This window comes from Pituophis catenifer, unplaced genomic scaffold (assembly GCF_029215685.1).
Source record: "Pituophis catenifer annectens isolate HBS135680 unplaced genomic scaffold, rPitCat1.0.hap2 SCAF_7, whole genome shotgun sequence".
In the NCBI taxonomy this organism is placed as follows: domain Eukaryota; kingdom Metazoa; phylum Chordata; class Lepidosauria; order Squamata; family Colubridae; genus Pituophis; species Pituophis catenifer.
This window is the reverse complement of record NW_027256887.1, coordinates 73,548,094-73,563,114: the sequence shown is the minus strand read 5'-3', so window position 1 is coordinate 73,563,114 and position 15,021 is coordinate 73,548,094. Positions and strand designations below refer to the sequence as shown.

Sequence of the window (15,021 nt, the reverse complement as noted above, 5' to 3'; positions counted from 1 at the left end):
TTTTGAATAAAAATTAAAAAAAGGTAAATTTTATGAAGAAAGCAGTTACAGTACCTATTGAAAACAAACAAACAAAAAACCCCAAAACAAATAAATAAATAAACCACGTTTACTCCCTGCCCTGAAATTCCTTACAATATGATATTTATGCCTATGAATCTGGCAAAAAAATAAAATAAATTCCTGTGAATACCAGGACTTTGATTTAATACGGCATTCTAAGGCTTCCTTCCTTTACTTTTTTTGCAATATTTGCATTTCCTTTATGTACTAAGTTTGCTTATTTATTTAAATATTCCAAGTAAACCAGTGAATGTTTTAAAACTTTAGTATCTACAGACATCAGAAAACTTGTTCATTTCTACATATCAAGGATTCACTGGCAACCTACCTTGGCCTTTGTGGTATGTAAACATTGTCATAACTGAAATACCTTTTTTAAAAGGAAGTATCAAATTGATTTAATTTGGGGTATCATGAAATGGATCTCCGAACTTTATAAATGTGCCTTAACCCATACATATAGAGAAGACAGAATCCTGTCCGCCAATGAAACACAACTGGAAGTAAAGAATAAGAAATAGTGGCATGATACTGTAGGCACAGCAGATAATAACAATGATGATGATGCAGGTCATGAATTTAGACCCAAATCTCCAGCTGTACATGGTTATGGTGCGGATGTTACACCACTGTTCAGTCTAGGGTGTAAGTGGTGGTTTTGGTGACGAACAGGATCCTTGGCTGTCAAAGCTGGTTGCTCGGCCTGGCAACTGGAACAGATGGTACATTTTAAGAAAATAAGAAAAGACCTACTGAATCAAGGTCCGCGAAGTCCTGCATCCTGCTTCTCACTTTGGCCAATTTGATGCCTCCAGGAAGCCTACAAGCAGAATACCAAGGCAATGACCCTCACCCACTCATTGCTCCACTCCCACTGTACCCTGAATAAACTGGATCTACATATAAGCATCAGGAATTTTAGGCATCAATCGTTTCAACCAGTGATGAAATTCAGCCGGATCTATCCGGCTCATGCAATCCGGTAGGGCCGGTCATCTGGATGTCATCACATCCCATTTTTGACCCTCTGCACATGTGCCAAAGACTCTGTGCATGGGTGGAGGAGGCGCGCATGCTCACATTTGCGATCTGGTAGCAAAGGTAAGTGCATTTTACCCCTGGGTTCAACTCTCTGCCTGGGTAGTATATTCAGAAAGCAATTTAATGTGTAGAAAGAGATGGGGTACCTGTATTGATGCAGGAAGGATTTAAGAATTGTTTTGTCCCAGTGCTGTAATTCAGTGGTAGGTTGCCCCTGGTTCAGACCAGTTTGCCTACCACCCCGAATGTTGTCATAGGTGATCTGCACACACGATCCCGTTGCGAACCGGTAGCAAAGGTAAATAGAACCCACCCCAGCTGTAATTGCTTAGTTTTTCTTAAAAAAGTAAATGAAACATTGGGAGTGATACTCATTGGACTTCTGTAATCAGTCATTTGCTGACTGTTGCTCATGGAAGAGGTTTCTGTTCTCCTAACTTTGTCTTAGATATTTGAAAATTATTTTCAAAACTCTCCTGCAGCTGATTTTCTACTTAGAAGCAGGGCTGTCTTAACAGTATGATGGACCCCAGACAAAGCAGTGTACTGGGGCCCCTATGACAACTACTCACAGGAATAAAAATGTAAATGGCTGATAAAATTAAATATATATTTACTTTATTGGCACTTCCAACAAAATCGGTGTTGAAACATTAAAACATTGATTAGTGGTTGCTGCCATGCAGCAACCACTAATCAACATGATAAACATTTGAACAATACACAAGACTTGAAAAACACAACAATACTCAGTAAGCCATACAGTTGCTGTATTTATATGATACAAGGTGCATTGAAGGGTTAACATACACAGATTAGTATAGGGCCCCTATACTCGTGGGCTCCACGGGCAAGTGCCCATCAGGCCCATGCGTTAAGACAGCCCTGCGAGAAGTAGTAGAAGGTGCTGGTATCAGTGTGGTTAATTTTCATTACAGGTAGTCCTCACTCACTGACCATAATTAGACTGGCAAGTCCATCACTAAGAAACTTGGTTGTAAAATGACAAATCATGAGATTGCATCTGATTTACAATGGAAGTTAGTCAGTTCTGGCTGCAGTCATTAAGTGAATCTCCACAGACCACATGACCATAACTTGCAACTTCCTGCTGGCTTCCCCATTAACTTTGTGGGAAGTCAGCTGTGAAGGTTACAAATTGCAGCCGCGTGACTTTGACTGGGATAATCATAAATGTGTGCTAGTTGCCTAGTATCCAAATTGTGATCTCGAAGCCGCTGTGATGGCCACAACTTCAAGGATCAGTCATAAGAACAAGTGTTCAGCACTGTTGTGATGTTGAATGGTTGCTGAAGCAATGGTCAGTAGGCAAGGACTATCATTCTGTGTGTTTTCCTGTCTATGTTTTCTGAAGTTGCCCTGGTGGCCCACAGGGCAGTTCTCAATCTAAAAAAAGGTCTATGGAGAGAGACCCCATCAGTAGTAGTTTTCACTTACCTTCGCTACCGATTCGGAACTGTAAGCATGCGTGGAGTCTCGCTTGCTTCGCTTGCGTGCGGCACTTCTGCACATGCACAGAACTTTCTGCGTATGCGCAGAGCATCCGTGATGATGTCTGGGTCAGTGGGCGGAGCCTCCCACTGCTGCCACTACCAGTTTGCTCGAACCGGGGCGAACTGGTAGAAACCCACCACTGGACTCCATCACCACAATATCTTTTGAGATATAATGAGTGTATTGGAAGCAGGGAGGAGGCAGAACACAAGAAAGTGCAGTTCATGGAAACACATGATATTTATGCACATCTCTTGGCACTTTACCACTAAAGTGCAAGAACACATTCCAGCTGAACTTCTCTTCTTTAAAAGACATTGCCAATGCAATTGTTCTTTTATCAGACTGAAGGAGGATTAAGGGAGAAAAAAATCCAGGAGAATCTATCTGGGGAAGGCGGGGGTAAAAACATGGGAGTTAGCTATTTTATGGAAATAATTTTATCCTTACCTCTAATAATGGATGCCAGTGGGTTATTGGTTTGCGCGGATATGCCAGCATTTCGTTCCAGTGGTCTCTTCCGAGTCCTTCTGCATCAAGTCCGGTCCTACATACCCCGATCACTTCATTGTGCCCTACTCTAGGATTAAAGAGAGGGAAAATTGGTCCACAGAACTGTATATACTTGTGATGGACTATATTTTTATTTATTTGTAAATGTTATGCTGCCCTTCTCTCTACCAAGTGACTCTAATGAAGTGGGCAGAGGTGGAGGCAAGACAAAAAAAAACACAACATAACCAGGGTTAGAAAGGAGACAGAAGAAAAGAATTAGGATAGTTACTCCTTAGAATCTCCCAGGTTATATCCATTAGGTTAAGAGTTTAGTCTGGCAAGATTCTGGCTAGTGGTGTGAACAAAAAATAACTGAACTTTTACCTAGATTGTTCTAGTCGTTCTTGGGCTGGGCCTGAGAATGCTCTGATGTAAAACAGTAAGAGCTGCGAATGGAATAACTATCTTTTTTTAAATCAAGGGTAAGTAGAATTTGTGAGTTGCATGGGTTGTACAAATTAAGAAAAAAAGCAATTTCCTTGTTTTATATTTTTTTTTCTCTTCTACGGTGACTGGAGAAGGTCAAATAGATATAGGACATTGCCTCATCTGCTGACACCTGGAAATGTTATTCATTGAATTCTTTCAGGTTCTGAGATTTCATCAAATCTCTCTAGGCTTTTTAGATGTGAGAATAATAATGCTTCAGAGGATAAGAGTGCCTTTATAAAGTCTAGAATGTTTTAAATCTACAATAAAAGAGTTGAAGTTATTACAGCTTGTTTTTTTTTTCTGTTCAATGGCAGTCCTCATATCTCTATGTATCTACTACAGCAATGCATTTTTGGGGTTTACTGTAGCATTTGTTGTTAGGGACCATTTCAGATATGTCCTTTCAATGTTTATCAAATAATCTATTATGAGAAGTAGACCTATTTTGGACCTGATGATAGAAGCTAAAGTTGTTTCTAAGGGCTAGAATCTGGGGTTGGCAATCTGTGGGTTTATGTTATCTGAAAGTTATGAAAACCAACGCTTATTTTCATGGTAGGATATCTACATACAAAGTATAAATGGCCAAAACAGCAGTGATGATGTTGATCAAATAATACATCTTTTTGTTTTTTCCTTTAAAACTGTCACTTGCCTTCCTGTAGTCTGTCTGACTCCTGAAATTGTTACCGGATGTTATGCTCTGAGTGATCAACAGGTGGCAAGAAAGTAGGGTCAGTCAGGCACAACACAGGTTATGTAGACAGTAAACACAGAGTCAATCAAAATGGACTCAAATGTCTATATACCAATGCACAGAGTATGAGGAATAAACAGGTGAATTAGAAATTCAAGTAAATGAGGGCAGATATGATATTGTTGCCATTACGGAAACTTGGTGGGATGAAATCCACAAATGGAACATACAGTTCCAACATACAGAGCCTTGGTGGTACAGGGGTTTAAAGCACCCTGTTATTAAGCTTATTAAGACCAGCTGCCTGCAATTACTGCAGGGTTCGAATCTCGCCAAGGCTCAAGGTTGACTCAGCCTTCCATCCTTTCTAAGGTAGGTGAAATGAGGACCCAGTTGTGGGGGCAATAAGCTGACTTTGTATAAATATACAAAAGGATGAAGGCTATTGCTGAGCACATTGTAAGCCGCCCTGAGTCTTCGGAGAAGGGCGGCATATAAATCAAATTAAAAAAAAAAAAAAAGTTAGGGGGATTTAAATTATTTAAAAGAAATAGACCAAATAAAAGAGGAGGTGGAGTTGCACTATATATAAGAAATAACTACATCTCTACAGAAATAGAGCACAACAATGATGAACATTATCTTGAATGCATTTAGGTCAATATTAAAGGGGAAAAAAATGTCATTGCCATAGGTGTATACTATAGGCCACCCAACCAAACAGAGGAAACAGATGAACTTTTTGCTAGTCAGCTAACTAAAGTATGTAGGAAGCACATCACAATAATAATGGGGAATTTTAACTACCCTGTCATCAACTGGTTCTAACAAACCTAGCAGACGACTTTGTTTACCAAAAAGTAGAGAAGGGAACAAGGGGATCAGCCACATTGGACTTAATTCTCACTAACAGAGATGAAATGATAGAAAGTGTTGAAGCTACAGGAACCTTGGGGGCGAGTGATCATGCAATATTGGAATTCAACATTATGCAAGCACAAGTAATAGAACAAAGTCAAACTAGCGTCTTGGACTTTAAGAGAGCTAATTTCTCTGCTCTGACCATCACACATCAGAGATACCTTGACATATTCTTCAACATCTTCATCAATGACTTGGACAAGGGGATAGATCGGGAATTCATCAAATCTGCAGATGACACCAAGCTAGCAGGAATAGCCAACTCTCTGGAAGTTAGGCTTAAGTTACAGAAGGATCATGACAGACTTGAACATGTAACAAAATGAAATTCAATGGTGAAAAAAGTAAGGTTCTACATTTAAGCAAGAAACACAAAATGCACAGGTACAATATATGTGGTACCTTGCTCAATAGTAGTAACTGTGAGAGGGATCTTGGAGTCCTAGTGGACAACCATTTAAATATGAGCCAGCAGTGTGCAGCAGCTGCCAAAAAAGCCAACATAGTCCTAGGCTGCATAAACAGAGGGGTAGAATCAAGATCACGTGAAGTGTTAATACCACTTTATAATGCCTTGATAAGGCTACACTTGGAATTCTGCATCCAGTTTTGGTCACCACGATGTAGAAAAGATGTGGAAACTCTAGACAGAGTGCAGAGAAGAGCAACAAAGATGATTAGGGGACTGGAGGCTAAAACATGAAGAACGGTTGCAGGAACTGGGTATGTCTAGTCTGATGAAAAGAAGGACTAGGGGTGACATGATAGCAATGTTCCAATATCTCAGGGGCTGCCACAAAGAAGAGGGAGTCAAGCTATTCTCCAAAGCACCTAAGGATAGAACAAGAAGCAATGGGTGGAAACTAATCAAGGAGAGAAGCAACCTAGAACTAAGGAGAAATTTCCTGACAGTTAGAACAATTAATCAGTGAAATGTCCTTGCCTCCAGAAGTTGTGAATGCTCCAACACCGGAAGTTTTTAAGAAGAGATTGGATAACCATTTGTCTGAAGTGGTGTAGGGTTTCCTGCCTGAGGAAGGGGTTGGACTAGAAGACCTCCAAGATCCCTTCCAACTCTGTTATTCTGTTATTCTGCTCCCACAGACCATTCCTGGTGCAGAATTTGGTGGTAGAAAGATTGCTGCACACTGTCACAGTTACCAGCTAAATTCTTGCTCATGTACTATCATATATGCAAATTACAACCCTCAAATGCTGCTAGGACATTTGAGAAATCTGAGTTTTGAGGGAAGGAAGGAAAGGGCAAAATATCTTTTGGCTTGTGTGGAGACATGCAGGTAGCACCTGTCGAGAACACTTGGCAAAAAGACAACAAGTCTTTTTCGGAGATCATTCAGCAGCTGTGAAGGACAGCTGTACAAACCCAGGAAAAGATGCTTTAAAGGTAGAAGCAACATACACACCCCTGTGTGTTCGAAATGATATTTTGCCCCCTGAATTTGGATCTTTCACAGTCTAAAATAATCTAACGAAGAGAGGTTGTGATAAGTAAGGGAGGAATGATAAGTATTTTGATAAAAGGCATGGTAGAAGATCAGACAGAGCAGTAAATAGGAGTCCAGGCAAAGATCTTAAGCTGTAGGTCCCATGTTAATATATTTGAACACATTATACACATTCGCAAGACATATTTATTCATTTCTTTGGAAAGAGGAAAATGCAACATTACTACCGGTCATAGTCCATGACGGCAATGGACAGGCTGACTTGTTCCACGTTTTCAGGAGGAATGTCAAAAACTATAGCTTCACTGTATACTGGATTGAGAGTGTTCTTCTTTGTGGTTGTTTTCCTCTTTTTCAGGCGTCGACCATCACACATCAGAGATACCTTGACATAGGGATCTGAGATAACAGGAAAGGAACTAAACAAATGAAAGTGCATGGACAACTTTGCCAGCAGACAAAAATTAAAAGAAGCAGCCAGTTCCATCTAGTGGGTGGATGTAACCAGTGGTGGGCTGCAACTGGTTTAACAACTGGTTCTGTGAGCGCACGCTTTGTCCATGCACGCGCCTAAGGCACTTGCACAGAGTATTCAAAATACAGCAGTTTGAAGCTCAGCTCCTTACTTTCTAAGGCAGCCCCGGTCAGTAGAACAGTGGAGGTGCGGAAATCAGCTGTGCTGTGCGAATCAGCTGAGCCAGAAAGAAGGAAATATAGGACAGGATAGGGCAGAGGTGGGTGGGTGGGTGGGGCCAGTGGATGGTTGGAACTACTGGCTTGCTAGAACCGGTCTGAACCAGCAGCAGCCCACCACTGGCTGTAACATCTTTGATCATGCTTGAACAGCCCTTTTAGAAATTCAGCACCAGGTCTTAAAATCCTGATAAGACTCTATTTCCCCATCAACTCCACTCAGGTAAGGCTAAGTGAAAAGGCACCTGCTCACCTGATGAACCAGTGATATCCATTGCTTTGAGATTTCGGCATTTGATGACTGTGAGGGTCATCCTCCCTGCAGTAGGCAAGTAGCAAAGGGAAAACATGATTTCCCCCAGATCAATGCTTTCCTGTAAAAGGAAGAGTAGATACAGATTAACAGAGTTGGAAGGCACTTTGTAGGTCATCTAGTCCAACCCCCCACTCAAGCAGGACACCCTACACTATTTCTGACAGATGGCAGTCCAGTCTCTTGCTGAAAGCTTCCAGTGATGAAATTCCCACATCTTCTGAAGGCAAGCTGTTCCATTGGTTGATTGCTCTCAGTCAGAAAATTCCTTATTTCCAGGTTGAATCTCTCCTTGTTCAGTTTCCATCCATTATTCCTTGTCTGGACTTCAGGTGCTTTGGAAAATAGCTTGACCCCCTTCTCTTTGTGGCAGCCCCTCAAATATTGGAACACTGTTATCATGTCTTCTCTGGTCCTTCTCTTCACTAGACTAGCCATGCCCAGTTCCTGCAACCATTCATTGTATGTTTTAGCCTCCAGTCCCTAATCATCTTGGTTGCTCTTGCTTATCAATACTGTACTAGAAATGAAACATGGTTTTAAAAACTTATTCCAGAATAATACACTTGTTAAAATACATATACAGGACCTTACTTTTATCTCACTTTGTGCCCCTGGGAATCTTCCCTAAACTGATATTATTTGAATTTTGGTCTGTAGTAACAAAATTCCCTTCCATATAGTGGCTGGATAGCGTAGTGGTTAGACTGCCTTTGATAAGGAAGTTCAGGGTTCAAATTCAGGCTGGTACCTCCCTAATCAGTTGGGGTCCTTGAGCAATGCTTCACCTGCCTACCTCAAATGTGAGAGTGACACTAACCAGAAGATTCATGCCAGCTAAGACATTGCCCAGATTAACAGGGTCCATGTCAGATGTTGAGGTACTAAGACAATCTGATGATAAGTAGGAAACTAGAACAAACCTTGCATGGTGGAGACAAGGAAACATGGAATGCTACTACAACAATGAGAGGAGAGCTGGGAGAGTGGCTCCAACTGATCCTAGGAACAACATCAGAGCTTTTTGTCCAAGAGAGAGCAAAGCTAAGATATTGTGCAGAGCACAAAAACTCTCAGGCTTCTGGTAGAGGACCTAAGTTTGAGGAAGAAATATAACAACAGTTCGGATGAGGGAATAGATAGATAGATAGATAGATAGATAGATAGATAGATAGATAGATAGATAGATAGATGATAGATAGATGTAGATAGATGTAGATGATATAGATATATATATAGATATAGATATAGATGTGTGTGTGCGCGCCCTTGTGCGTGCATGTTTATTTATTAAATAAAATTTAAAAGAATAAAAACAATGCAAATTTTGAAAGAGAAAAGTATGAAAAATAAAGAAAAGTAATAAGTGGAGAAAAAAGTACAGAGAAAGAAATACAGAAGAGAAAGGGGAAAAAAAGGAAAAGCAAAGACAAAATTATAACAAAGAATAATTGTATTTATTAGTGACTAATGAACCTTTTGTTGAAACAAAAAAAAATGAACTTATGATTTATGGGATTGATGATTAGAAAAGGTAAATTATGGAACGAAGGAAATAATGTAACCTAAGAGAGAGAGAGAGTAAAATATAAATGGATTTGTAACTACTGTGAAGCAGATCGGAAGCTTAGGAAATCTATAGCTCTTCAAATACTATTTGCTTCCCATAGCTGTCAGCACTATTGAAGGTCAGATATTATGGGAATTATATGGCAATATTCAGTAGGATATAGTTTTGTCTGAATGAATTAATTGGGCATTAATTCTAAAAAATTCATAATTTAAAAGATAACCTTATTTCAACCTTCCACTCCATGGTATTAGACTTCTGTCTTTCATAAACTGAGATGATAGGGATAAAAACCTCCATAATTTTTTAAAAGAGACTCTGCTTTGGTCTGAAAGTGTAGTTTCATTTTAGAAATAAGAGTCTACTACAGTGGTGGGATTCAGCCAGTTCGCACCACTTCGGGAGAACTGGTTGTTAACTTTCTGAGCAGTTTGGCAAACTGGTTGTTGGAAGAAATCATTAGGGCAGAGAACCAGTTGTTAAATTATTTGAATCCCACCACTGGTCTACTACTTGATCTATTCTTATAAACATTTTTGCAGAAGCACCATTAATCTTGATGGGAGTTATTCCCAGTTAAATGCATATATAATTACAGCTATACCCTGACATTTGTGAGAAACTAATTCTGCTTTTTAATAAAGGGCATCTGAATAGCTTCGGATATAATTCTTGAGGAAAACTTGTTCAAAAGACAGGGTGTCCATGTGGAGAAGGTTAAAAAAAATCAAGATGGCAGCCACAAATACACAACTGAAGCCCTGCCCTTTTTGTATATGGAACATATATTGAACATATGTCAAGGTGAAGGGCTCTGACCATGCAGATTTCTTTAACTCACCCACCTAACCCTATGGAGAGGAGACTAAGAGCTTGTGGTCAGTGGTGGGATTCACATTTTTTTACTACTGGTTCTGTGGGCGTGGTGTGGCTTGGTGGGCATGGCAGGGGAAGGATACTGCAAAATCTCCATTCCCACCCCACTCCAGGGGAAGGATACTGCAAAATCCCCATTCCTTCCCCACTCCTGGTGGAAGGATATTGCAAAATCTCCATTCCCATCCTACTCTGGGGCCAGCCAGAGGTGGTATTTGCCGGTTCTCCGAACTACTCAAAATTTCTGCTACCTGTTCTCCAGAACCTGTCAGAACCTGCTGTATAGCACCCCTGGTTGTGGTTAATGTTGGCTATATTTCTACGATACCAGTAATGGTCTTCCTCATTTTAACTATTAAATGCATTCATCCATTTTATACCTTATACAAAAATGCATTGATGAGTAATGTTTTTATCTAAAAAAAATTTCTCTTTTCCTGACCCTGTAATCCCTTAATTCAGGTTAGAATCAGAGTAACTGGATGGAATTCAGCTTTTATTGGCTGGGTGCCTTTCCTGATGCCTATGTGGAGTTGGCAGTACATATTTTGAATTTGCAACCTAAAAGAGAAGCATCTCCCGCTACTTAGGATTGAACTCTCAACCTTCTGAGTGGGAGGCAAGTGTCTTCACCACTAGGTCACTACACTGTTCTACCTAAGAGATCAAAATATTAATATGAATAAATATGTGCTTGTGGCTGTGTGGCTAGGGGCATCAAATGATGCCATTGGCACTTTCAGGAATGTTTAGGTTTTGTTGCGTCAGATTCATGTGAAAGGCAAACAGACGTGGGAAAGGAAACTATTTACTTAGAATCTGGCAGTAAAACAACTTGAAAACTGGGAGACTGCTGAGATCTGATGAACGCATCCAGCAAGGGGCTGTAAGATCTTCATTCCAGTAAGTAGCACAACGATTTTTGCAAACACACCAGGATACAGAACAAGATGAGTGAGAAAGAGAACTATTTCTTTAGAAAACCATCCATTTAGTTGCTGGAGACTCAACTGGTAGCTACACTGATCATCCATTAATGTGTTAGATAGAAGTTCCTGACTCTGATTCTGCTATATATTAGTGTGAACAATGTCGGCATAAAATTGGGCTTAAAGCAGATGTTTCTCAAGCTTGACAACTTGAAGGTGTGTGGACTTCATCTACCAGAATTCCACAGTCAGTCATGATGGCTGGGGAATCCTGGAAGCTGAAATCCACATGACTTTTAGGTTGCCCAGATTGATAAATGCTGGCTTAGAAGTAATTAAGCCTGATGAACATAAACAGATTTATGCAGTACATACAGTAGTAATGCCCAGAGCCTACTAGTGTTAATTAGACACAGTTTATGGTATATTGCATTAAAATTTTATGGATTTCTAGTCAAAGGTCAAAAAGAATCCTCAAACTAGTGGTTAGCTCATAAATCATACAAAACTACATTGATATATTTGTAAATTTTATGGAAGATGGCAGAAAGCAACACTTTTTATGCCTAAGTGGAGTAAAAACAATTCAAAAGTATGCTTTGTTAGGTCTGAGTTTCTTTTGTTTTTAAATATCTTGCCTAATGCAAGATATTGCCAGACCAATTCTTGAATACAGCTCATCTGTCTGGAACCCGCACTGCATATTGGACATTAATTCAATCGAACGAGTCCAGAGATATTTCACAAGAAGAGTCCTCCACTCCTCTACTCGCAACAAAATACCTTATGCCATCAGACTCGAAATTTTGTGCTTAGACAACTTAGAACTTTGCCGTCTTCGGTCTGACCTAAGCATAATACATAAAATCATCTGCTACAATGTCTACCAGCCAATGAATACTTCAGCTTCAACCAAAACAATACAAGAGCACACAATAGATACAAACTCATGGTAAATCGATCCAAACTAGACTGCAGTAACAGAGTGGTCAATGCCTGGAATGCACTACCTGACTCTGTAGTTTCTTCCCCAAACCCCCAAAACTTTAACCTTAAACTGTCTACCGTAGACCTCATGCCATTCCTTTTATATATATATATATATATATATATATATATATATATATATATATATATATATATATATATATATATATATATATATATTATTTTAAATTACTAACATTACAAACAACATATACAATATTTCACCCTGTGCTATACATAAGAAAGGAAGATTTGGTTCTTCGGATATATCCTCATGATCGCCAAAATCCACGTTCTCGGGGTACAGGTACTGAAGCATCCAATTTTCCCAGCGCATAGCCCACAAATGGTTTCCAAATTTTCCAGAAAATATCTTCTTTATAGGACTATAGGACTATAAAGACCTCACGCCATTTCTAAGAGGTCTGTAAGGGGTGTGCATAAGTGCACCAGCGTGCCTACCATCCCTGTCCTAATGTTTTCTTTGATTCGTATCCTTTTCATGTATTTATAATTATGTTTACACTTGTATCTGTCATAAAATACATGCTTGACTAAACAAACAAACAAACAAACAAACAAACAAACAAACAAACAAACGTATCTAGAACATGGGCTGCATTTAATACAGCTATCAGAGAATCCAGATAGGCTGCAGCTCCTTCCTGAGTATGTATTTGAGGAGGTTTAATGATGGAGGTCAGAGAAACCATGGTTCAGATGAATCCTACAGAATGTGGCATGGGGTTTCAAAATCTAGAGGAGCAGATGACATTTTCTTGCAATCAGGATGGTTTAGCAGCAGCCGCCACAGCTAAAATGGAATAGCTAAGGGGAAATTGTATCTCTGGAATCGGTAGCAAAATGGCTGAATTTTGACTAGTTTTATCTAAGTGTTTATGACAGCAAATTGGCAGGGGAATTCTGAGAGTTGAAGTTCAGACATCTTCAAGTTGGCAAGTTTGAAAAACACTGGGATAGATCATTTTACTGAAAAGTTTAAGTGATCTCATATCACACCCTCAGACAGGGTTGCAAAACGTAATGATTAAGAATACAAGTGGCATGCCAGCTTCTCTATTTTGACTCTTGAAGCTTTCCCAGAATAAATGGGGCTAACATTCGGGAGCCTTCCTTTCAATTGGGTTGGAGATTGAGGGCATTTAAGGGGTGGGGGAATGGCTTAATGCACCTATTTCAGCTCTTAAAAATCTAGTATTTCCCTTTCAAAGCACGTCCTGCCAGCATTCTCTTTTCAAGTATAGCTATCAAGATGCTGGACCAAAACTGAGATCTGCCAAGGGACACTATGCACCCCTGGACTATGCTGTATTTTTCTTAATCATGCTCTGTTGAATATGTCAAAATACTATACTAGGCTTGTGCAGGCATCACTTAACATTCCTCACAATTGAATTCTAGGCTTTAGAAGTAGCCACATCAACCTCACATTTGCTAAGTGGTAGCCCATTCTCATCCTGGTGCAGTGGTTAGAATGCAGTATTGCAGGGTAATTCAGCCACTGCTAGGGGTTTGATCCTCACTGGCTCAAGGTTGACTCAGCCTTCCATCCTTTCAAGGTCGGTAACATGAGGACCCAGATTGTTGGGGACTGTATGCTGACTCTGTAAACTGCTTAGAGAGAGCTGTAAAGCACTGTAAAGCAGTATATAAGTCTAAGTGCTATTGCTATTCTATAGTATTGCTGTTGCTATTCTATTCTATAAAGTCTATGGTGGTAGGCTTTAGGAGAAACCCTTCCATACTTCCACCTCTCACAGTACTAGACAACACAATGTCAACAGTAGAGACCTTCAAATTTCTAGGTTCTATCATATATCAAGACCTAAAATGGACACCTAACATCAAAAACATCATCAAAAAAGCACAAGAATGTTCTTTCTGCACCAATTCAGAAAGCTCAAACTGCCCAAGGAGCTGCTGATCCAGTTCTACAGAAGAATTATTGAGTCTGTCATCTGTACCTCTATAACTGTCTGGTTTGGCTCTGCAACCCAACAAGACAGACACAGACTTCAGAGGAGAATTAGAACTGCAGAAAAAGCAATTGCTACCAACCTGCCTTCCATTGAGGACCTGTATACTCAGTGGTGGGATTCAAGTAATTTAACAACCAGTTCTCTGCCCTAATGATTTCTTCCAACAGCCAGTTTGCCAAACTGCTCAGAAAGTTAACAACCGGTTCTCCCGAAGTGGTGCGAACTGGCTGAATCCCACCACTATGTATACTGCACGAGTCAAAAAGAGGGCTGTGAAATATTTACAGACCTCTCGTATCATGGATATAAACTGTTTCAACTCCTACCCTCAGAATGATGCTATAGAGCACTGAACACCAGAACAACTAGACACAAGAACAGTTTTTTCCCAAATGCCATCACTCTGCTAAACAAATAATTCCCTCAACACTGTCAAACTATTTACTAAGTCTACATTACTATTAATCTTCTCATCGTCCCCACCACCCATCTCCTTCCACTTATGACTGTATTACTGTAATTTTGTTGCTTGTATCATTTGTACCCTATGACTATCATTAAGTGTTGTACCTTATGATTCTTGATGAACATCTTTTCTTTTATGTACACTGAGAGCGTATGCACCAAGACAAATTCCTTGTGTGTCCAATCACACTTGGCCAATAAAAAATTCTATTCTATTCTATTCTATTCTATTCTATTCTATTCTATTCTATTCTATTCTATTCTATTCTATTCTATTCTTTTTCAAGTTATTAAACTCTCTGACAAAACACCCAACTCTCAGATTATCTAGCATAAAAAAAATAAACACCAAAACGATTACGTATTTTTCCCTCCTATGAGACAGATGAAAATGAATAAATTGGATAATGTAATGAAGGCAAAAAGAATTTAAAATAAAAAATGGTGTAACTGAACAATTATTGGGCTTAAACTAAATAAAACATCACATGTAATACA

The 15,021-nt window shown here is 39.6% G+C and overlaps 1 protein-coding gene across 1 annotated transcript in view; it reads right to left on the bottom strand.

The window, feature by feature from the left end:
- Positions 1-701: 701 nt before the first annotated feature.
- SYT10 (synaptotagmin 10) overlaps positions 702-15,021 on the bottom strand; it is a 54,186-nt gene continuing 39,866 nt past the window's right edge. Inside the window, exons 4-7 of the mRNA XM_070947067.1 lie at positions 7,637-7,757; positions 6,918-7,089; positions 3,070-3,199; positions 702-773 (exon numbers count right to left, since the gene is read on the bottom strand). Coding sequence (XP_070803168.1) covers positions 702-773; positions 3,070-3,199; positions 6,918-7,089; positions 7,637-7,757 — 495 coding nt within the window. The remainder of the gene's footprint in view (positions 774-3,069; positions 3,200-6,917; positions 7,090-7,636; positions 7,758-15,021) is intronic.